Source organism: Strigops habroptila, chromosome 6 (assembly GCF_004027225.2).
Source record: "Strigops habroptila isolate Jane chromosome 6, bStrHab1.2.pri, whole genome shotgun sequence".
Classification (NCBI taxonomy): domain Eukaryota; kingdom Metazoa; phylum Chordata; class Aves; order Psittaciformes; family Psittacidae; genus Strigops; species Strigops habroptila.
In genome coordinates, this window is record NC_044282.2 from 64,034,800 (window position 1) to 64,056,504 (window position 21,705).

The following is a 21,705-nucleotide window of genomic DNA, read 5'->3' on the forward strand; positions in this document are numbered from 1 at the left end:
AGACACAGTTGTGAGTATGTGCATTGCAGGCTTGAGACCTGACATGGCACTCCGGAGTGATTTTTTGGGTACACACCATGTCTGCGTCACTCAGTGCCCAGTCTGTACACACAGGAGACTACCTGCAGGTGCTTGGGTGCAGGAGAAAGGGGAAGATCTGTGAACACCATGTGGTGTTCACACTTGTTTCTTTGCTGTCTCCTTAAAGAAATGTGAGGGTTGCTCAGTGCAACCAAGACAAGAGCACAGCAGTTCTAAGAGAGATGCACATGGCTGGGAGATATTAAGAACCCTCATTTTAGGGGGGTTCAGGAAAGACTAAACATTGTGTGAATGAAGAGCAGAAAAAGAAAACACAGTTCACCCTGTTATAGCTATATCTCCCCGCCTGAAGAGGGGATGACCAGTTTCTGGCCTTCAGGAACCAAGGCGAAACATTTCAGCCCCTAGAACTTCTCCTCCTCAGATTTCCCCTGGAAGTGAAAACAGTCCCCTGTGCCATGCCCCAGCCTGGTGTGACATACGTGCTCTGCTTCCTGCTATGGGCCATGACCAGGGCCACCTCCCATAAGACAGACCCAGGGCACTGGGTGCTCCTGCCAAGGACCCAAGATCTAGATCCTAGTGGTGGTATTTGAACTGACTGCAAGTCCCACTGGGCCAGGTGAGACTGCCAGTGGTGAGGGGAAAACGTAGAATCATAGAATAATTTGGGTTGGAAAGGACCTTCAGATCATCTAGTTCCAACCCCCTGCCATGGGCAGGGACACCTTCCACTAGAGCAGGTTGCTCAATGCCCTGTCCAACCTGGCCTCGAACACTGTCATGGACCCTGAGGTAGGTGCTGGAAGCAGGCTGAATAAGAGTTTAGTCTTTGCTTGGTCTGTTATGATATCTTACTCTGTGGCTCCAGACATTAACTCTGTACAAGCCATGAAGGTGATGCACACTGACCCACGCAAACAAAGTGGGACGGACAAAGAGATAATGTGTTCAACAACGAAATGTGAAAAGGAGAATGTCTATGCTTCACATTCCGCTGGTTTAGAGAGGTCTCTCTGCCACACCAGAAGACTCTGCTCTTTGATGTGTCCTACTGCAAGGATGAACATGCTGGAGGTTTCATTTTTTAATCTGAAGCTGCAGGCCACAGATGAAAAGCTGAGTTAGAGAGGTCCAAGTGCTGAGTCAGGATTTTATTTTTGCTGTTTCTTTATAAATACCTCACCCAGCTTCTTTTGGAAAAGAAAAGGGGAAACTAAAAAAGCAGTACCGCTTTGTTCTCCCCCTGCCACAATCTATATATTGACACTGACAATTTTAAAGGATTTTTGGGAAGGAGGCTATGTGGTCTCTGAGGACACTTTCCCTAAAAAAATCAGAGGATTTAGCTCATACTTGTATCACTGTTGGCATTTGGCTCCTAGATTTATGCTTCCAGAGAAATGCCAAAGATGGCTTGGACAAGTCAAATTCAGTGGGCCAAGAGTGTCATTTCCTAAACCTTCAGCAGACAACTTTCAGCTAAATTATATATTATGAACAGCAGGATCTATTGACACAGGATTCTCCATGAATTTACAGGTGTAAATTGCATAGGTGAAATACCATTTTAATTGGTGTTCCCTGTAATTGTGTGCATTACCTTCCTCACTGACTTATTAATGCAATAAAAACTTTTCTTTTGAGGGGTGGTGGTGCAGATGTAAGAATGCAGATTGTAATAGAACTCCAGTTGCAATGTTATCTCTAGAAAAGCTCCTATGTTTTGAACATGAAAGAACACACAGTTTTCATATAGCTTTGCAGTGACATCTGGAAAAGATGACCCTCCTGTTGTTTCGAGACAGTAAGGAGAAGAGATACCAGCAGATGGGGGAAGGATTGCTTCCTCCTCTAAGATAGGAGCTGGACTTCTTTTGAGTTATTTGGCATTGAGTCAGGAGATAAAAATACAGTGGCTAGATGAACCAGTGACCTCTTCTATGATCGTGATAGCTGTGGTAGATGGGTGGACAGGAAGAGTCTGCAACTACACATCTTCTCTATGTTCTCATCAAGAAAGTTTTAATCTTTAATAAAGATGAAAGACAAGGCTGGAGTCACCGTGTTGAAGATGACCCCAGAGGAAAGACTCTCTCTTACACTTTAAATCTTAGCACCCCGTCCTATACTGGTGTCTGAGCGTCCCAGGTACCCATGGAGCATCAGTAAGACTGACCTTGCTGAGACCCAAATCAGACGTCTTCAGCTTTCCCACATAGCTTGGAACAATCTGTTTCACAAACCCAGCTAACCCCTTTGCAAAACACATTTAAATGCCACTTCTTTCACTTGCCAACATGCACCCATTGAACACACAAGCTGTGCTTCAGGAGCAAGGAGAACAAAAGTATCACTTCAAGATGCTTCCAGGCGTTTGCTGGGATAAAATGTTCCATAGAAGGACCAACACCTTCTCCATTATGCATCTTTTTTGATAGCATCAGAATGAGATCATGGTTTAAATGCACAGGAGTGGCATGGCTTTGGCAGTTACACAGCTATTCGGTGTGCACTGGGAAAGGGTGCATCAACAGATTGCAAAATGGGAAGGTCCTCTGGACGCTGCAAACAAACATGTTACATAACTGGGCCTTTTGGGAACTGAAGGAAGTGGTCTTCGGAAGATCAGGGCCCTCACAGGACTTTGTAATTTTGCTGGGGCTTACCAGCAGTCTAATAATAGAGGCTTTTACATGGTTTTCTTTCATCATCGTGTCCCCCTGCACTGCCCTACCTTTGTTGTTAGTGCCCCACAAAAACGCATCTTACCCAGTTTTATCAAGCTGATTGATACAGCCCAGAACGGTGAAGAGGCACTAAAGACCATTAGAAAGAGCAGCAAGACCATCTCTTGACCACCAAAGCACGGGAAAACCTCAAGTTTTAGAACTCGATTGAATCAAATGTGCTGGGGAATTGCACCATTCTACATACCTGTGTTTTAGCTGAAGCACAGCACTAACAAGCAATGTCATAGCAAACAGGCTTTAGCTCTATAATCCACACATTGTGCTAGCACATTTTTTTACTCCATTAGAACAAATTCTTCCAGTGAGGATGTCCGTAAGCAGCACTTCAGCTTCAGGACCACACTGCACTTGTGCTGCAGGGCTGTCCTAAATTTGTGCCCTAGCAAACACAGACCTGAAAGGAATTTTCTGCAAGTCAATTGTACCATCCCATATTTGAACATAGACTGTAGCAGCTGAGTTTTAGACGAGTGCCTACTGCCTTTCAGGCACATGAATAGACTGCAATTTCTACAACCAGTTTCATCCTTCTGCCAGAAAAATGAAGTATGTACATGTCCTCTCCTACCCGAATGAAGCAAGCCTCTTGGTCAACATATGGCCCTGCAGTTGCCACTTCTTCCCACCTCATTCCCCAAGCCCCCATCTGTACCAGGCTGCAAACTCCTAAAGTGGTGCTTCCCATGTACCATCCCTCCCTGCAATTCCAGGGAGAGATATTTTAAAGGCAATAGAGATATGATGGCAAAGCCGTGGCATCTAAACAGAAAAAACACCCTCGGGTTTCTAAGCAAGCTGTTCCCCCCCACTGTTTCTTGCTTGCTGTGCACATGCTGACAGCCCAGTAAGAAAAGGAACTAGTAGGCTTGCCACCATGGGGAGGGCACACCAGCACGCCCTGGGAGGCCAGGCACCAGCTCCGACAGGATGTGGTCAGCTTGTTCCCAGCACACCCCTCGGTTACTGGGCTGTTGGCAAAAGGCAGCAGTGAATAGCCTAGCGGAGGAAAGGCCACCAGCGGAGGCACAGCAGAGGACCCCAGTGCAAAGCCTTGGAGAAGGCACAACCATCCCACTGCAAAACTCCACATCCCAGCCAGAGCACCAATAGACAGGTGACACTACCTGTCTTGGATGAAGGAGAGCACAGAGGTCCTGGCCAGAGTGATGGATCCAAGACAAGGGAAGCCCAAGCCCCTCTGAGTGCAGTCCAGAGCCTGTGGCCCTATGTTTGGCCTGCCACGTAGACATGTCACATCCTAGGGGGATCGAGACCAAACTTCAAAGTCTTCCTGCCAGTAACCCAGTTTTGCTAGTGCTGAGTGACCTGGTTAAAAAGTAAAGAGCCTTCCGGGGGTATCCTTATAGCCTAGTTCATTGCGCCTCTGCAGACAACTCTCTGCTTCCCCAAAATGAAAAAAAAAAATTCAATAACTGCATTCCTTGCTACTACAGTTATCATTCAGGAGCCAGGAACAATGACATATTGTGTGCTCTCGACCCTTGTGAAGCAACATGTGTGTTTTTGCCTCCAGATTGCTGGAGCTGTGAAGTTGTTGCTCAGTTTTCCCTGAGAAGTCAAAACCCCAACTGGCCTAATACCCTTCCTGAGAACTACAAAACCTTTTTTTTGTTCCCCCTACTTCAAGAAGTTTTATGATTTCCCCTTTTGCTTCATTCTCCCTGTACACACAGAGGAGTTACAGAACATAGGGCTCTCTCTTGGTACTCATCATGGGTCTGTCTCAGCTCCTAAGAGACCAGTTGTATGATATGCTACACCCAAGCGAACATTTACTTCTTCCTTGACACAGCAGTGCCCTTTATCAGTGACGGCTCCAAGTTCTATGCAGTGGTTTTGTGTTACAGAGTCTACTGTTGGCAGGGACTGATGTACAGACACAGACTTCACTATAGGAAGAGCCTGAGGCTGGAACAATGCAACTACCAATCCTCACTCCTCCCAGAGCCGCAGCTGGGCAAGGAAGTATCTTCACAACGTATCCAAGGATAGATGTTTTCTACCACAATTTACTGGGCTAATTTATATTCTCCACATAATGTAATAAACCAGGGTACAGCGCTAATTTTTCCACCATCCACCTAACAACAGTCAGGATTAGCTTCCAACAGCTTTCAGCCTCTTTTTCATTTAAAAGCAGCCAAATGTAGCTGCAGTTGCATCCTAACCATGAGGCTTCTCTGCATGACAGTACTATTTCAGGACATACATTGGCCAGTGATACAGAACTGCAGCCTTTAGAGGAGTAGGAGGTGAAGTTACCTTCACCAAAGCCCTAAACAGAGCATCAGTAGAACAGGCTGTGACCCAATTACAGCGACCTGACTTTCAACAGCCAAAGGGAAGTAGGTACCACAATTCATACACTCAGTTTAGGCCGTTTGCAAGACAGATGCTTGCAACTGGATTATAACAGCCAGCTCAGTTTTGTTCTCTACTGCACTGTAGAGCTGAGGCCATAGAGATCTGCTCAGCACATGGGTAGGGTGTGGGAAGCTGGGCTCACAAACCAGTCCAACCTCACTGCTGCTGGAGGGCTGGAGTGCCCCTGAGCAGGCATCACTCTCTGGTCTGTTAGCAAGGCAGGAATACAGCATTTCAGGGTCTCCAAAGTACATAAGGCCATTCATGGCTTTCTGTAACACGCTTGCACCCAAACACCTCCAGTGCAGCTCTAGGAGCCATGTGCATTTACTATCAGGAGAACCTGAGACTGTAAGTAACAAATAAAACCTTCACTTACACTATTTCATCATTCTGGAACTCCAGCTCCCCGCAGGTGTCTTCAAAGTCCTCCCCTCCGCCTTTGGCTGAGCCTTCAATGGTTTTGTAGGGCACAATAACATTTCCTCGTGCACCAGAGGTTCGCAACACTTTCACTTCCATGGTCCCCACACTTTCACTGATGTGCATTACTGGCTCCTCAAAAGTGAAGATGCCAGCGTGGTCATCGTCAAAGATGGTGACGGTGGCAGTAGACGGTGATCCCAGGCAGGCAAGTGTTGAGACACGACTGGCCTCAAGAATTCCCTCATCTGACGCCTCAGTGCTCACACGGACATTACTGAGATGGACCAGGAAGTTCTCATCCTCCTCAAATATGTCATCATCGATTATGCCAACACGGATTTCCTTCTGGGTCTCTCCAGGCTTGAAGACCACTGTCCCTTCAGTGAACTCATAGTCAGAGCCAGCATTGGCCGTCCCATCCTCTGTCCGGAAGTCAACGTACACTGTGTTGGTCAAGTCACCTCCTCGGCGAATGATGGTCAGGGCAACCGTGCCACAGTTCTCCAGACACTGGTAGGTCCCCTGCTCAAAGTAAAGCTTGCTGATGGGGTCATTTTCTGCCACCTCACTGTTGACCTCGTGCATGCTGACAGCTTTGCGGGCCTGGTCTGCGGCATGTCTCTTCAAGATATTGCCAGCTCCTGTCATGAGCCGAGTAGCCTGAATGCGGTAAAAGGCTCTGCTCTTCTGCTGCTGGCTTAGGACCTGGTAGTTGGCCAACTCAATAAGCTGTTCAATTTCCTTGTCAGGGTGTTTTTGTTTCAGCTCTTTCAGGATCCGAGCCATTTCCCTCCTGGCTTCCTCATCATCCTGGTCTTTCTCATCTACCTCCAATACCAGTGTCCCATCCAAAAAGTTCTCCACGTGAGAATTAGCAACCTTTCCATCCATCTCAATATCAGCTTTGGAGGAGGGCCGGTCACCCTCGTGCTCAATGATCATGCCTCTCTGCTTGCCAGCTCGGTATTTCTTGTAGACGTACTTGTAAAATAAAAGCCTCCTGTCAGCTATCCAGGCAAACACCACACAAATGGGGAAGAAGAAGAAGGTGAGCAAGCCTTCCCAAACCTCCACAATCCCAGGAGAAGACACAGATAAAATAATGTAAAGCCAAGTATAGGCAAAGATGCTCCAGGCCGCTGTAACAAAAAACACTCGCAAGTGCTTGATCTTCCTTATCTCTCCATCTGGAACCACGTAAACACAGATCGCAATGATGACAAACATGTTAAATGCAGCACTCCCCACAATTGTGCTTGGTCCCAAGTCCCCTGCCGTGAAGCCATGGCCACACACTTCGATAACAGACAGGAGAATCTCAGGGGCAGACGAGCCCAAGGCCATTAGCGTGAGGTTGGAAACGGTCTCATTCCAGATCCTCACAGTGGTTTTGCTGGTCTCTCCGTTGGGCTTCTTGATAGTTATTTCCCGCTCTTGGGATGTAATGACTTCGATGGAGGACATGAAGCGGTCAGCTATGATGGATACTCCCAGGAACATGTACACCATCGCTACAAAATACACCGTTGCCCGAGCAATTTTGTCACCGAATGAGGGGTCTTGTGGTTCCCATATTGGTAAAATCACACCCTTTTTACAGATGTATGAGCCAGTGCATTCCTCGGTGTCATTCACAGGCAATTCACTGGGGCCCTCTGCATGTATGCCATCTGCATGGAAGAGCAACACCAGCACAATGCTCAGGAGTTGGAAGCTCACTGGGAAGGTGGGTGAGTGAGTTGCTTGCGACATGGCCGCTTCCTCAGAACAGGTCCCAAATGTCTTCAACCTGCAGAGACAAAAGGAAAGATGCGTTAAGTGAGGCTGACCAGAGAGAACAGATTTTTCCTCTACACCCTGTTTATTTCTCAGCTTTCCAAACATATAATCAGCTTACCCTGTTACTCAAGAAGACACATCTAATGAGCCCATTTGTGTTATTATTACTGCAGTTTTCCATGTACAAATCATCTAGTTCAGTTATCTGAACAAGGACTGATTCAGGTGCTACCAGTGGGCCAGCACCTTCCCCCTTTAGCTACTATGATGTTTAGTGCCACTCTCTTTCTCTTCGCTGAAAGCCTATTTGTTCAATTGCATTTTCTTGTTTCTCATCTAATTAAAGCCTATCATTCTGCTTCACAGATGGCAGAAGTGTTTCCCATTTCAAAATTACAGTGCACTCACTCACTGGAGTTGAGGGTAAGAGCAGGAGAGGACAGGGAAATCTATTATCCCCCCTTGTTATAAAAAAATATATATCTTTCTATATTTGCCATTTTTAGTCACTGTAAACTACGTATTTCACAGCCTTTTCTTGCTCACAATCCTCCCAGGCATCTACTCCACATCAGAATTCTGCACAAAGTGAGCTCAAGCCCTGGCAAAACCTTATTCTTAACAGTAACTTGGTCATAAGGTGCACCAGAAGGGCAGTCTTTAATTAATGATTTTGGAGCCATTCCTTCCACAGTGCATCACTTTGCACCTTTCTGAAACTAGAAAGAACCCCATATGCATCCAAGCCTGGCTCTCTTGGCATGCTTCAAGAGGAAACCTGTTCCTGTGCTCTTTTCCCACTAGGTCAGCTTTGACGGCTTCCCCTTCAAGGGCCTTTCTCACTCCATTTACATCAGTCAACATGCACAACAGCAGTACTTGCCCTTCTCCTGTTCCAGGATTTTCCAGCAGTGTAGAGGAGCTGTTAAAGAGGTTTGCAGTTAGTTAACAGTGCATAAACCGACTGAACAGATGCCTTTAGTGCAAAAACCTGAGCATGCTCAGTGTTACATTCTCAATTTTAATAGCCAATAAAAGCTAGATTCCTAGTTAATAAAGCTGTTTTTTCTCCTCAAGGAGAGCCTTTGCCACACTACGCTTCTCTAATCCAAGTTAATTTAGTCACATGGTCTCTATGAAGAGAGGAAAATGAGTACATCAATACCTTCACTTTGCTGGAGAATACAAAAGGCTGAAATGGTTTTGCTCACGAAAAACACACACCCCAGAAAGAAAAAATAAAAATGAAAGGTTTCAGCCATGAAAGTTTTCAACTTCTAAGAGAAGGATGACATTCCCAGGCCCGTATCAGAGGTGGGATACAAGCAGGAGATCCAGTCAACGCCTCCCAAAGCCCAGCCTCCGCAATGCCTGGCAAGTCTCACCCTACCATTTGCCATCTGCCTGGTCTCCAGCGAACACAATGCCAGGTCTGACAGCTGCATGCAGTGGGAGACACAGACCAACCCATCCACGCTAAAGGCAGCATCTAGTGACAGCATCCCAGCTGTCACCTGGGCCCCATCACAGCGAGCGTGACGCAAGCAGGATGGCTAAGCACACCTTCCCTCTTCCTTCTTAAGAAGTGCTTGTTCCACAGCACAGCTGGGAACCAGGCTGGCTCTCCACCATGAAGCAGGCTACATCCATGCTGCATCGCTGACTGCAGAAGTACAGCCAGGCAGGTATTCCTGGGGAGAAGCATTTACCCTCCTAAGCAAGGGTGCACCAACATCAGCTTGAAGAAAAGCACCTGGTCACCACCACATATCTCCTCATCACCCATGACACAGAAATCACCCTTCCTCATTAGGGCAGGGGCATATTACACACGGGCAGGGCTGCACACAAGTGAAGAACTGGCTGGAGTAATCAATGGGAATCATCCTGCACCCATGCTACAAGACCTACTCCAACATTGTAATGATGGATCAAATCCCTCTTCTCCATTTGTTTTTATTTAAGGATGCTGTAGTGGGATTATTGGGCTGGAAGAAAAATACTGAGAATTTATCAAGACAGTTTTATACAAATGGCATTATACAAATGAAAAGTCCAAGTTCATCTGCCTTGCTCCCTCCCCTCCCCCCTCCCCTCCTCCCCCAATTTTCTAATTAGGAAGAGAAAAAGATAAACAGAGCAGGAAGTGAACAAGTCAGAGAGCTGGGTGATAAGAATAGGTAAGATGAACAAGAAGAAGCGAGTCTCTTGTATGAAGACAGATTTAAAAGAAATGAGTTGCTTGCAGTTGTAACTGCTAATGCTACTAAAAGCTCTAGTGCTGGAGTCAGAACCCTCAACATTGCTCCCTTGATCACAGTCCCTGGGTACCTCCTGCTTTGCAGAATTCAGGCGGTAGGCATAGCTAACAAATCTGAAGTAAAAAATTGAAAACATGATGTTTGTAAAGAAGAGTACCTTGTTGCAGGCTATTTGGTGGATAGCTAAGTTGAAACAGATGTGTGTTAATGGTCATTGAAGTTTAGCCAATTAGTCACCCAACATCTGTACTCCTGTGTTTCACACTGCTCCAAAGCAAGTCTCGGAGACATTTGATAAAGGAGCTGTCAAAACAGAGGCTGACTTGGTATCTACTCTGTTTATTCCAGATAGCTCCTAAGTGTAGTTTGGTTTTGATTTTTTTTTTTTTTAAACATGTAGGTTTAAAAAAGACTTAATGTGGGCATAAAATATTACTCAGCTGCCTGGGTCTTAACCCTCTCTTTCTAAAGGGTAGTAGTTTTAACAGAAAACTCAAGAGCATCCACCTGCCCTTGTTCAGTTAATTTTCTCCCTGTGGCATGTCATATCCTTGCACATGTACAATTATTCAGATCAACCAGGCATTGTGAAATCCCCTTGGCAAGAAGAGGAAACAGATGGTTCTAGAGAAAATATTATGCTTTGGGTCACTGATTTAGGTCAGAAAGAATAGGAGAGTCCCATCACGCTTTGGACCAACTCTACAATCTTAAAAGGATTTGAGCACTGGAAGTTTCAGCCAGAAAAAAAAGACAGCCACTAAATGAGATTAATAAGTCACTTGAAGTTTATTTGTCATGTTCTTCCCTTTCAACCACTCTAATATAAGTTGGTTTGGGTTTTTTTGGGGTGGCTTTTCTTTGGTTTTTTTTTTCCTCCTGAATTTTTTTTTTACTAATCAATTACATTAAACGGGAGGAAAAGAGGCCTAGAAGCTTGCATCTGAGCAATCCATCTTTCTGGCCTTCCCATTCAGCTCTCCATGTACAACATGCATTTTTCCTTCTGATGGCAGGAGACAAGAAACATGGAACTTTTCTGGAGAGTTCAGAAGGGTGGGGAAAGGCTGGAGCTTTGGAAGAGAAAACCACCAGCCTCGGCAATGTGCTGGGACCCTTCTTTGAGCAGCAGCAGCAGCATTCTCCAACTCTCTGTTGGGCTTTCTCCAGCATTTTGTGATGCAGTCGTCAAGCAAGATTCACATACCCTCACCAGCTTTCCTACTTGAACCAGTTCACAATGAGTGTTATTAACACCAGACTCGGGAATTAGGGAGGGCTAGCAAATGCTTGGCCACAACATGCCGGTTATGCACACACAATCAGAGTGTGACACTAAAAATATCTCTGAGAAGCAGCTGCTATAAAATTAGCAGAATTTCTTTATTTATATAATCCAAAATAAACAGTTTGGTCCCCAGAGACCCTCTTGCGCCGCATTTGCATAGGGTCTCAGCCCGTGGCCAGTCCACTGCTGCAGGCACAGGGTTAGGAATATTCCCAGTAAAATCATTCCTATTATTCTCTAATGAGAAGCAAGGCTTCTAGAATGCCAGTCCTCCGTCCAAACCCAACTTTGTTAGCTTTTCATTAAGGTGGCTCAATTGCATTTCCCATCCCAGCCATCAACAATAAAAGCAAATGTGGTAACTGATTCACAGCACGCGAGGTTAGCAGCCCAGCAAACACTGCCTGCCGCAGTGCTCATGGCCTCCCCATCACTCCGCCAATGCCTCTCGGGTCAGATTTATCACAGCAGCACTGGGCAGGGGTTCAAGCTGCGCTTGGGCTCAGTGCTAGCAAACATGTGGTGAAGGGTCCCAAACCACCACCCTGGGCCAGCAAAACCTTGCCCATAATCACTATCCCATGCTCAGGGATAACGCCAAGAAAACCAATTTGTCCTGGGATCCCTGGAACTGGCTGCCTGAGAACTTTCAAGTGGAGCTGGAGCTAACCAGGAGAGACAGATCCCAACTTATGCTCTCCTGAAGTAGTAGCTGTTCCCCTTCCCTTTGCGGACAAGCTCCCACCAGGGTGCTAGCACTTGGGTTTGCACAGTCATGGAAGAAAACCTTCAAGAGGCTACATGGTCCTTCGAGGCAAGCTCAGTTTAGATGCAGCTCCCGGCCAAGGGATGCTGGTCCAGCCTTTATTCCAACCCTTGGTGTGGCCAAACACCAGGAGGGCAGTTGCTGCCCACAGAGATACTTGCCTCCCTGCTGGACATGGAAGCTCTAGGTTTTATGGATTAGTAGGACAGAGCTCCTGCTGCCAGCCTGTGCTCCAGGCCCCCAGTTCAGGAGCTACGAGACGGAGAGAAAACAGACCTTTAGACTCTGCTTTGACCTTTCCCTGGCAGCAACACTCCTTCAGGATGGCTGGTTGCCGCACGTAAAGTGAGACTAGAAGCTGTTCTATGTTTCAACAAAGCACAGCTTTTCCGTTGCAACAGCCTCCCAAAAGTCCCATCTCCATTTGGGTACTTCGCCCTTGAAATATCCACTATAAGACCCTTGCAGTTATTTTCCTACACCTTTGTATCAAGGGCAGTTTTATGACCACCTGCAACAAGCTGGTAGCACCATTATTTTTCAGAGTACTGAAGAAACACTGCTAGCCGACTCTATCATTACGCAAGGATTGGGCAGGGAAGGAAATGGCCTGGGCTCACAAGGAATGAGTGGCCACAGAAAGAGAGAATTTCCACAGTGATTCTTTTCCCAGCATTCGACAGAAAACCTGTACAGAGCAGCTGTAACTCAGCAGTGTTCACACCATTAAAGCCACCACTGATACTAGCCAACAGTGCTGACCCCACTGCAACGTCAGATTCGTTATAACCATCATTACTGTGAATTTACTGCCAGCTTGCATGGGAGAGGGTGTCCCCACAGCACTGGTGTATGGGAGGTAGGAGCAGCCCCCTGTCCCCCACAGGGGGGCAAAAGGAAGTTTGCTCTTCACATGAGAGTGGCTGCTTTTCGACATGCTGTGGGGACATGACCAGGACCATGTTGCAACACCACGGGGACTCCCAGCCAGCTCTTCCCCATCCCACAGTCAGAGCTAGACAGAGAGGAGCTAGTGAGGGTGCTCCGCTGCTCAAAACCCCCTTTGCTGCTGCAGAAGCAGGAGAAAGATAGAAAGATGGTCTCTTTTCAGCCAGAGGGGCCAAAAACTTTGACAAAGAAGAAGCTAGCAGCCACTGCAAGCACAGCTAGTCTGCAAGCTACAAAAATAGAGCCTCAAAGCAAGCCAGCTACTCACTCCCCTGCCAGTGTCCCTGGTGAAAAGAGAGCAACCCCCAAAAAGGCCCCAAGAGAGAGGACAGGCTCTCCTAGCCAACAAGTGCGTGTGTCGTCCCCACCTCAGTAAAAATGGCTGTTTCATGTTATGTGCTTCCTTGCTCCTACCCCAAGGTCAAACCTGAAGTCTCCAAGCCACAGCACTCCTTTCCCAGTTTCTCTTGCAAGAGAGGCACACGTGAGAGTCTACTGCAAGCAATAACCAGCCTTCCCTGGGGAAAGCACTGCACACCTCACCTCCATGGGTGTATATATCCACCACCCCATCTCCGGAAGGCTAGCAAACCGCTCCTCTCCTGTCTCCTGCTGACCCTTCCTGGCCATGCTGAAGCCTGTAGACCTGTGCCTCATTGAAAGCAGCAATCTGCTTCACAGCAAGGCAACTCAATCAAAGGCTGCAGTGGGAAAAGACATGACTGAAGGAAAAAAAGAAAGAAGCCCAAACAGATTGTCTGGTGTCTGACCATCAATCAGTAAGTCAGCCAAGAGCCTATGTCCACCTTCCTACAGCCAAGAGACACAAAATGGATTCCAACAGCCCTGAAAGGTCCAGAGTAGTTGGAGATTTGCCAAGGCGGCCACAGGTTCTGCTAGCTTCACTTCTGATCTTGATGCTGAGCTGTGGCACAGCTCTGGTAAAAAGTAGCTCGTGTCAGCTGTGATTTTTACCCATTAAAAGAAGAGTATCCTACTGCCACACTGGCTGTACATCCGGACCCATGGAGGAAAGCTGCAATGTCCAAATACCATTTTGCCACTCAGGGCTGCACAGTGTGACGGCACTTTAAACACAGCTTGGAAAACCCTTGGCTCACAGCCCTGCTCCGTCTCTGCCCAGCTCCTTCTCCCTTCCACCCAGCTCGGCAACCCCAAAACAGACACAGCCTCTTGGTAACCCCTGCCTATGACCCTCCAGATCTCCACATCAGGAAAACGATGTTCAGGCAATCAGCATCCTCATTGCAGTACAAAAAACCCCATCAAAACCTTTCCAAATATAGTCAGAGGCACAAGCCCTCCATGAAGCCAATCGAGTAAAATACACACCAGGCCACCCTCTTTTCTGTAAAGGACATAAAAAAGTTAGAACAATTATCAGTCTGCAACTGATTTTTCCAAGTATCCTATCTCTTCAATGAAGCATCCAATCTCCTCCCACAATCTCCCCAGCAACTTTCCAAAACAAACATAAATAGAGAAAATAAAACATCCTCGATACAAAATTTCAGCCAGATTGGATGGATTTGGGGGCAGCTTGTAGAGACAGAGCTTGAAAGTGTTTGTCAGGGAGATTCCAGCCTTGCTTTTTTAATGCATGGAGACCAAATGGCAAGTCGTCGCTTTCTCCCATGATTCAAGATCTCAGCAAGGAAAATGCCAGGAAATGAGAACCAAGGGAGAAATACTACATTTCTCTTTGGGGTTGTATTTCTATTTATTTGATTTTTATATATATATATAGATTAAAAATATATATATATTCCCTGCTACTCGCTGATCTTTCCAGACCATTTCTCTATCCCTGCCACTTGCTTTTGGTCTCTTCTTTATCAAGCAGCATCGGGCTCTTCCCCATTATTCCTCCTGGGCTGTTAATGCCTTCCTCTGCCTGCAGATCTCCCTTGCTGGTTTAAGCACAGCGTTATCTGCCTGTTCTCCAGGAGCCACCTTTGAGGCTGCCCTGCCGACAGACTCCCTCTGCGGTCTCAGGGCGGCCCTTCACCTCCCTGTGATCTGTGTCTTCCTCTGTGAACTGGGAAGAGCACCTCCTCTGAGTGCTGGGAGAATAAAACTGCTAATAAGCCTGAGGCTCCTGGGTAGCCTGGGAGGAAGCATCTGCCCAGAGATGTCCCATAGGGGCCAGGAGAGGTGAATTAGCAGGCCTGTTGTTTTCCTCTCTCTCTGCCTGTGTCCACTCTTCCCTCTGGGTCCATTTTTGCACTTGGTTTGTAGCTGTGTGTGGGTTCCCCGTGTAGTGGGATGCTCTCCTCGGCTCTGCGGGAGGGAGGAACAGAAAGCTTCAAGGGAGCAGAGACAAGTCAGCAGCCCCAGATTCTTGTGCCCATCCAGGGATGAAGAGGTGTGAGGCATCTGTGGGAGTGTGTGTGGAGAAAGGCTGGGGTGAATGCAGGTTGTGGACCTGGGTGATTTGGACATGGTCCTAGACAGGAGGTGGGCAGATTAGTTTGGGCTGGAGACCCACCCTGCCATGCTCCACCCATCAGCTGGGTGCTTTGCCCTGGCTGGTGAAGGGTGGTAGAAGGAGAGTCACCATCCAGAGATACAGTTCTTGAACTGCTGACTCTAGAGGGAGCTGAACCCTAGTGCCGAGCAGATGCCCAGCTCTTAAACCACCACATTTCAGTAAAGGGAGTCTAAGCCTGTGTGTTTGCCAGGTCTTGGTTGCCTATCTCAAAAGTAAGATTAACCACCCGTTCCTCCTGCCCAGTGTCCCCCACCTTCTCTGTCTCCCCACGAGCTCTTTGCAGCAGCAAATCTCACCTCTATTTGTTAGCCAGGTTTCCTTAGGAAGCCAGGCATACAAAATCAGTTTCCACGTCTGCCTGTCTTTTCACATTGCTCCCCCTAATTTCAGTTAAAATCACTAGAGGGATAGAGATAGCAGAGAAAGCTAGGTTCCTACAAGTTGCCTGAAAATAGCTGGAGAGATAGCACTCACACCCTTGGCAAGAGAAAGGCCAGTCAGTGAGCTCAGCCTATATTGGATGCCAGATTCCCAGTGGCACAGCACACTGAGCACCCTGCAGCAGACCCAGTATTTGCACAGCTGTGGGCACCAATGTCCATGAGCTGGGAGTGCATGCAGATCATGGCACCCAGAGCTTGAATGGAGCTCCAGGTTGTTCACTGTACTGGTTGCAAGGAGAGCCAGTATTGCATGCCATTTGTGTTGTCTATGACTAACCTGTTGGTTGGTTGTCCAGGGATGCTTATGCCTTGGGGCACACCTGGGGCTTTGTTATAGGATCTGAGTTTCATTAGGATGCTGGAGAAGAGTGGCTTTTCCCTGGTAAGCCAGCAGGACTGTTTCCCCCCAAAAAACCCAGCAGAAACCCATGTTCTGTCCTATAGATGCAATACTGGAAACATTGCAACCCAGACAGTGCTGAGCAGATCAGGACACTACCAAAGGCCCAAACAGGCAGAGAAATGGCTGTGCCTTTATGGTACCATACAGGGTGCTGCGCAGACTCCCATGAGCTCCAACATGAGCCAAGTTCATGCTGTGCCATGTACAATAGTGCCAGGAGGGCAAACTAGGTACAGCCTGGGAAGCTGCAGAACAGTGAACATTGAAGTTTCAGGAGCAGTTCACAGCCAGAAGATCACAAAAAGCTCAGGGAAAGTGGGGGAGAGTGAAGCAAGCAAAGTTTTATCAGCTTAAAACTGTGTTACTCAGTGTTGGCGTTCAGGGACGCTAGGCACAAAGAGTACCTCCAATCTCCTCAAATATCTGCAACACAAACCCTGGTACAGAGGAAGCTCTGAGCAACGTAGTTCCCCAGCACTGGCTTAGGAGCTGTGTATGCCTCCAGAGAAGCACGGCTGGTGGGGTGTAAGAGGAGTTAGGCAATGCATCAACTTTCCTGGGGAGACAGTGGTGGGAGTTCATGATTATGGCTCTAGAAATGCTGGGTTATTTCCCTATTTGGGCTAAATACCTCTGCTGGAAAATGGGCAAAGCTGCTATTGAAGAACCAATCCGAAGGAAAAGGGGAGAAAGAAACATTTATCAGATGCACCCAGAGGAACACAAATGCCTTTCTTTGGCGATGTCCACTGCCCCAGCCAAAGTGATATAGCACAGGTCTTTTCTTTTCCTGGCCGCCATCATCACATTAACGTGCAAGTGTCCAAGCTTCCCTTTTCTAAATAAAAGTGCACCTCTTCTCTTTGTGCTGGTGAGAAAAAGCACATGAATGCCTGGGCAGGTGTTGGGAGAGCGCACAGAGAATCCCAGCCTCTCTCAGCCCCCATATCCATTGCCTGGCTGGTGGATGTCCAACATCTGGGACTGGAGGAACAGCTTCCTGCGAAGTGCAAGCAGAGGAGCCCTGAAATCACTCGCACCCACATGCCTGTGACCTTGTGGTTTTACTACAGCTTTCATTTTTAGACTCCGGTTCTCCCTAGTGCTTGCTGCATTTCTGCAACGTTTTGGCAGTTGGCTTTCGCCCTGGAGACAGAGCTGAGTGTGGGGAAGCAACAAGGCTACGATTAAAGAATTAAACTCGAGATGACGGAAGAGCCCCAGCCATGCTTCCACCTAGACAAAGCCTACGTGATGAGCGCAGCTTAATGCCAGCCCTTAACAACACATGCTGGTCGAGACGAAAACGGGAATTTCATCGTGGCTGCAGGTGGCTCCGACCGCTCACCTCGGAAACCGTTTCAAGGCAGAAATCCCTGGGGCAGGAGGAAAAGCAGCCCTGCCCGGAGGCACGAACAGCCACGCCGGGCGGAGGCACCGCTCCCTGCCGCCTCGTACGGTCGAAGATGCCCGTAAGCCCCCCGGGGGGAGCCGCTTTGCTTCCGCACCCTCCCCAGCCCCACCTGCCCGGCAATGCCCGGCCTTAAGGGTAGGGGGGAGGCAAACCCCCCGCCGCAGCCGCGCCTCCCGTCGCGACATATCGCGATTGGCCGGCGGGGGAGGGGGGTGAGCCCCACCGCCTTCCTAAAGGTGCCGTGGCTGGGCTGGAAAACGCATTCCCGAGGCCAGAGGGAGCGGGGAGCATCCTACCCCCTCCTCCCCATCATCTCCCACACGGCTCCGGGCCCCCCATCCCACCTCCCCCGGCACTGGGGACCCCGTTGTAGAAACGAGTGTCGCGGCCGGGCTGGGTCCGGCCGGTTGCGGTCCTACCTGTCGGAGGGCGGGGGGTGCAGGAGCGGGCGCCCCGGGGCCGGCTCAGCAGCGGCGAGGCATCGCGGCGGGACGCGGGGCGGGTACCGGAGCCCCGGTGCGCGGCTGCGGCGCGGCGGCGGCGGGCGGGAGAGAGGGAGGGAGGGAAGGAGGAAGGGAGGGATGGAGGGAGAGATGGAGGGAGCGCGCACGCACACACACAGCCCCGGGGATGCGCTCAGCCGGCCCGCCCCGCAGGCAGCCTCCCCTCCCTCCGCATCCCGGAGAGAGAAACCCGCCGTCCCTCCTCCGCGGTGGCAGCTTCAGCCCCCCTCCTCCTGCTGCTGCTGTTGCTGCTGGAAATATTTCCCGATTTCCTCCTCGGAGCGAGGGACTTTGAAAGGCAGGGCTGGATGCGGACCCACCCCCAGCAGCCCTGCCCGCCCTGCCTAGGGCAGCCCCCAGCCCTGCCCTGCCTGACCCCTGCCCTGCCCGGGACAGTCCCCATCTATGTTCTGCCTGTTCCCAGCCGTGGCTCATCGCATCCTCCCAGCCAGGGCAAGCCCGACCCCATTTGTGAATGAGCCCTGGGAGAGATAGTAAGAAGAGAAGCAAGGAGGGGGGTGTCTTGCTGTGCCTGTCGCTGTGCCCCACAGTGTTGCCCATGGCTGCTATGGGGAGGCAGGAAGCCAGGAGCATCCCAAGGAGCCCTGGGTTGTGGTTCATTCCCCTATCACATCACCAGCGTTATGGTGTTTGCAGAGGGGGCAATGGGGTGACAGACAAGGGGCATATGGGGCCCTCCTGGGGAAATGCCCCCACATCTGGCTGTGTGCAGGTCAGCCCCTGAACCCACAGAGCTTCCTGTCCCCCATGGGAGGGTTCACTGGGGTTGGTAAGTCCTGCAGGAAGGCAGCAGCCTGGCACAAAATGACTTGCTTGCACCTCAGGCTGGCCTAAGTGTCCTTCCTGAGGGCAATTCCCCTTTCGCCATGCTTGAATGACTCCTCCACCCATCGCTAGCTCCAGCAAGGAGCAGATGAACCCATTGTCCCCCCCTCCAGGCAAAACTCTGGCTTTAAGAACTTAAAATAGGACCAGAGCTAATAACACACACTGGTAGTTGCAAATACCCAGTGACCTTGAGTAGCCCTCTACACCCATATCCTCAAGTGCAACAAGAACTATGGAGAAGCAAAGCCAGTACACTAGCTCCTGCACCCTCTTACACCTTCTCTGTCTTATCTTGTCAGCTGTGACTGTAATTTTTGTCACTACTGGCAAGACAGCAAGCCAGAATTTTACCGTTGGATTTCAATTGGTTTTTTCCTCCTCTCATTCTTTTTTTTTTTTTTTAATTAAAAATAAAAACCCAGAAAGATGTTTGCACCACCATGTCTTTCAGCAGAGATGGAAACCTAAATTCCTTTCTTCAAGATGAGGTCTAAGACATGGAGAACGTCACAAAACTCCTTCATAAAGCACTTTGTGATGAACTGACCAACCAAAAACCCAGCTACTTGTTGTTAGAGTGGCAGCTGTTATTGATATTATTTAGTTTTGGATTTACTTTAAGAGCTTATTACCTACACATGGGATGAAAGGCATTTCCAAATAAGGATTTGGTCTAGAAAAAACCCCATGGTTTGTGTCCAGCAGCTTACTGTACTTGTCTGTCTCACCTCTTTTGATTTAAAACTCTTCAGAGTAGGGATAAGGTTGCATCTGGCCATGTGTGGTACTTTGATGGGACTCAATTCTCCCAGCAGGGCTGTTGATATAAAATGAACACAATTAAATATGTAGAGCATCCACAGTGCTATGCTCTGATCAGGGCCTGAGTAGAGCAGTGGATGTGTACCAGTGGCATTTGGTTTGGCAGTGGCTGCAGGATGCAAGACTGATGCAAGGCAACAAGGTGGCATGTCGAATGGATAATGTGAGCAGAAAAGAATGCTCACACTCTCCAACAAAGGTTTGGATTGTGTTTACTGCGACAAAGCTAAACATAATTCCTGCTGTTCCTTTTCACCCTGGACACTGAAATCGAATCATTGCAATAGTAAGCAGCGGAACTCAGAGTTTAATTAGCTGTCAGCCATGAAGTTCTCCCTAAAGCTCCCCCTTTCCCTCAGTTATGTTGCTGACCTACTTCTCAGCTCTTTCACTGAATATAGTACCAAACTCCTCCAGAACACCAAGACATTAACTCTACTAATGGGGATCCACTGGTGAGCTTCTCTCTGAAGAGCCCAGCACAGCTCTGGTTCACTTCTCTGTGCAGCTTGCAAACTGTGTTCCTGTCTCCCAGTGCCTCCTGCTGAAACCCTCAGAAAGGCTGCTTCAGGTGAATGATTTTTGTGACATTTGAGGAGAGCTGAAAGAAACAAGAGTTTCTCAGTGTATGTGGTGATGCTCATTAGTCCATACAAATGAACCCTTTGTATCACCCAGCCTTAATGGCACCGGGACAGAAAGGGTAAAGCAGAGATGCAGCGTTATCCAATCTGCACCTGAGAACAGCTTTCACCTGCTTGAAAAGTGAGTGGTTAGGAGGGGTATGAATCTGGGAGGCTGAGAGATGTCTGCTACTCCCCAGTCCCTCACCCACCCATTTCCATGCACATTCAGACTTTCATCTTTCACAGTCTCCAAGAGAAAGGTGAGGTTGGGCTCTGAAAGAAAGGGTGGAAGTCTGTGAGTAGAAGAGGCAGTAAGCCCAAATGATGAGAGGAGATACTGTGTTATAGGACTGCTCCACACTGCAGTGGCTATGGTTCACATGGCTTTTTCTCAGGCAAACTAGCTGAAGTGGTAGCTGTAACAGCACAGAGCTCTGCATGGGCTGTGAGATCTGCAGGACAAGCTGAACAAATGCTCCTGTATTCTGCCTGGTGCTCAAGGCAAAAATGCAACAAGACTGCTGGTGTCCTGACACAGCAAGTTTGTTGTAGTGTGGGCACATCCTTGCTTCATCACAACTGCAGCCTAGGCTGTGGTAGGAGAGGCAGTGGTTTGCTCCAGTTGCTTTTCCTCACCTGTCTCTCTTTACAGCCATGTAAGTGAACACCTACCATTGCAAACTCACTTACAATCACTAATTAGTAGTCTCAAAATCATGGAGATTCTCATGCCAGTACTAACGAATGGTTCATTCATTCATTCATGCACACCCACAACTTGCTCTGACAGCAGCCTGCATCTCTCTGCAGTTGCTGGAGGAGGTTTTCGGGTATTGTCTACATATGCTGAGCAGAAAGACAATTCCTCCCTGCAAAGACTGTGATGTCTCGAGCACTGGGAAGAATAGCGCAGGCCAATTCTCTGCCCAATGCCTTGTGAAAAAAGATATCTGAGCTCCTGCACATTTTAGAGGAAGGGGAAAAAAACCCTCAGATATTTCTTGCTTAAAAAATTCCTGCCTTATATTCCCTGTAAGAGACAAGTGGCCAGGACAAGGTCAGTCTTCAGCTCAGCCACAGCATGTTCACTTCCGAGCAGCTGTCCTACGACCCTTTCTTGGCCCTATTTAGAACATGTCTGCCGTGGGATGCTTTGGTTTCTGCTCCAGCTTTTGTGGGTTCAGATAATGCTGGAGGATAACCAGTGAGTCCTCATTGGTTAGTTATCTCTGGTTGTGGTTTTCCTTGTGTCCCTCAGGAGATGGCAGAGAGACCCTGCAGGAGCAGATGGGATGTCACCTCTGGCTTGCCATCCATCTGTCTTTGCTCCTCACTGCAGCAGACTTGAGGATGAGCCCACTGAACCTTCTCTGGCTCTCTTCTGCATGTTCTTGGCAGAGACCTGAAGATTCCTGAGAGTGGTGTTTCTAAAAAAGATGTTCAGAAATATAGTTTCCAAAAATTTGAGCATTCACTTTCACTGTC

At 48.5% G+C, this 21,705-nt stretch overlaps 1 protein-coding gene across 6 annotated transcripts in view; it reads right to left on the reverse strand.

Annotated features, from left to right (window-relative positions):
- SLC8A1 (solute carrier family 8 member A1) overlaps positions 1-18,096 on the reverse strand; it is a 127,208-nt gene extending 109,112 nt beyond the window's left edge. For 4 of the 6 annotated variants that reach the window (XM_030490727.1, XM_030490725.1, XM_030490723.1 and 1 more), the window contains exons 1-2: positions 17,840-18,096; positions 5,560-7,395 (exon numbers count right to left, since the gene is read on the reverse strand). In XM_030490727.1, coding sequence (XP_030346587.1) covers positions 5,560-7,358 — 1,799 coding nt within the window. In that variant the 5' untranslated portion in view covers positions 7,359-7,395; positions 17,840-18,096. The remainder of the gene's footprint in view (positions 1-5,559; positions 7,396-17,839) is intronic. The other 2 variants (XM_030490726.1, XM_030490724.1) reach the window with 1 other exon arrangement.
- Positions 18,097-21,705: the final 3,609 nt, after the last annotated feature.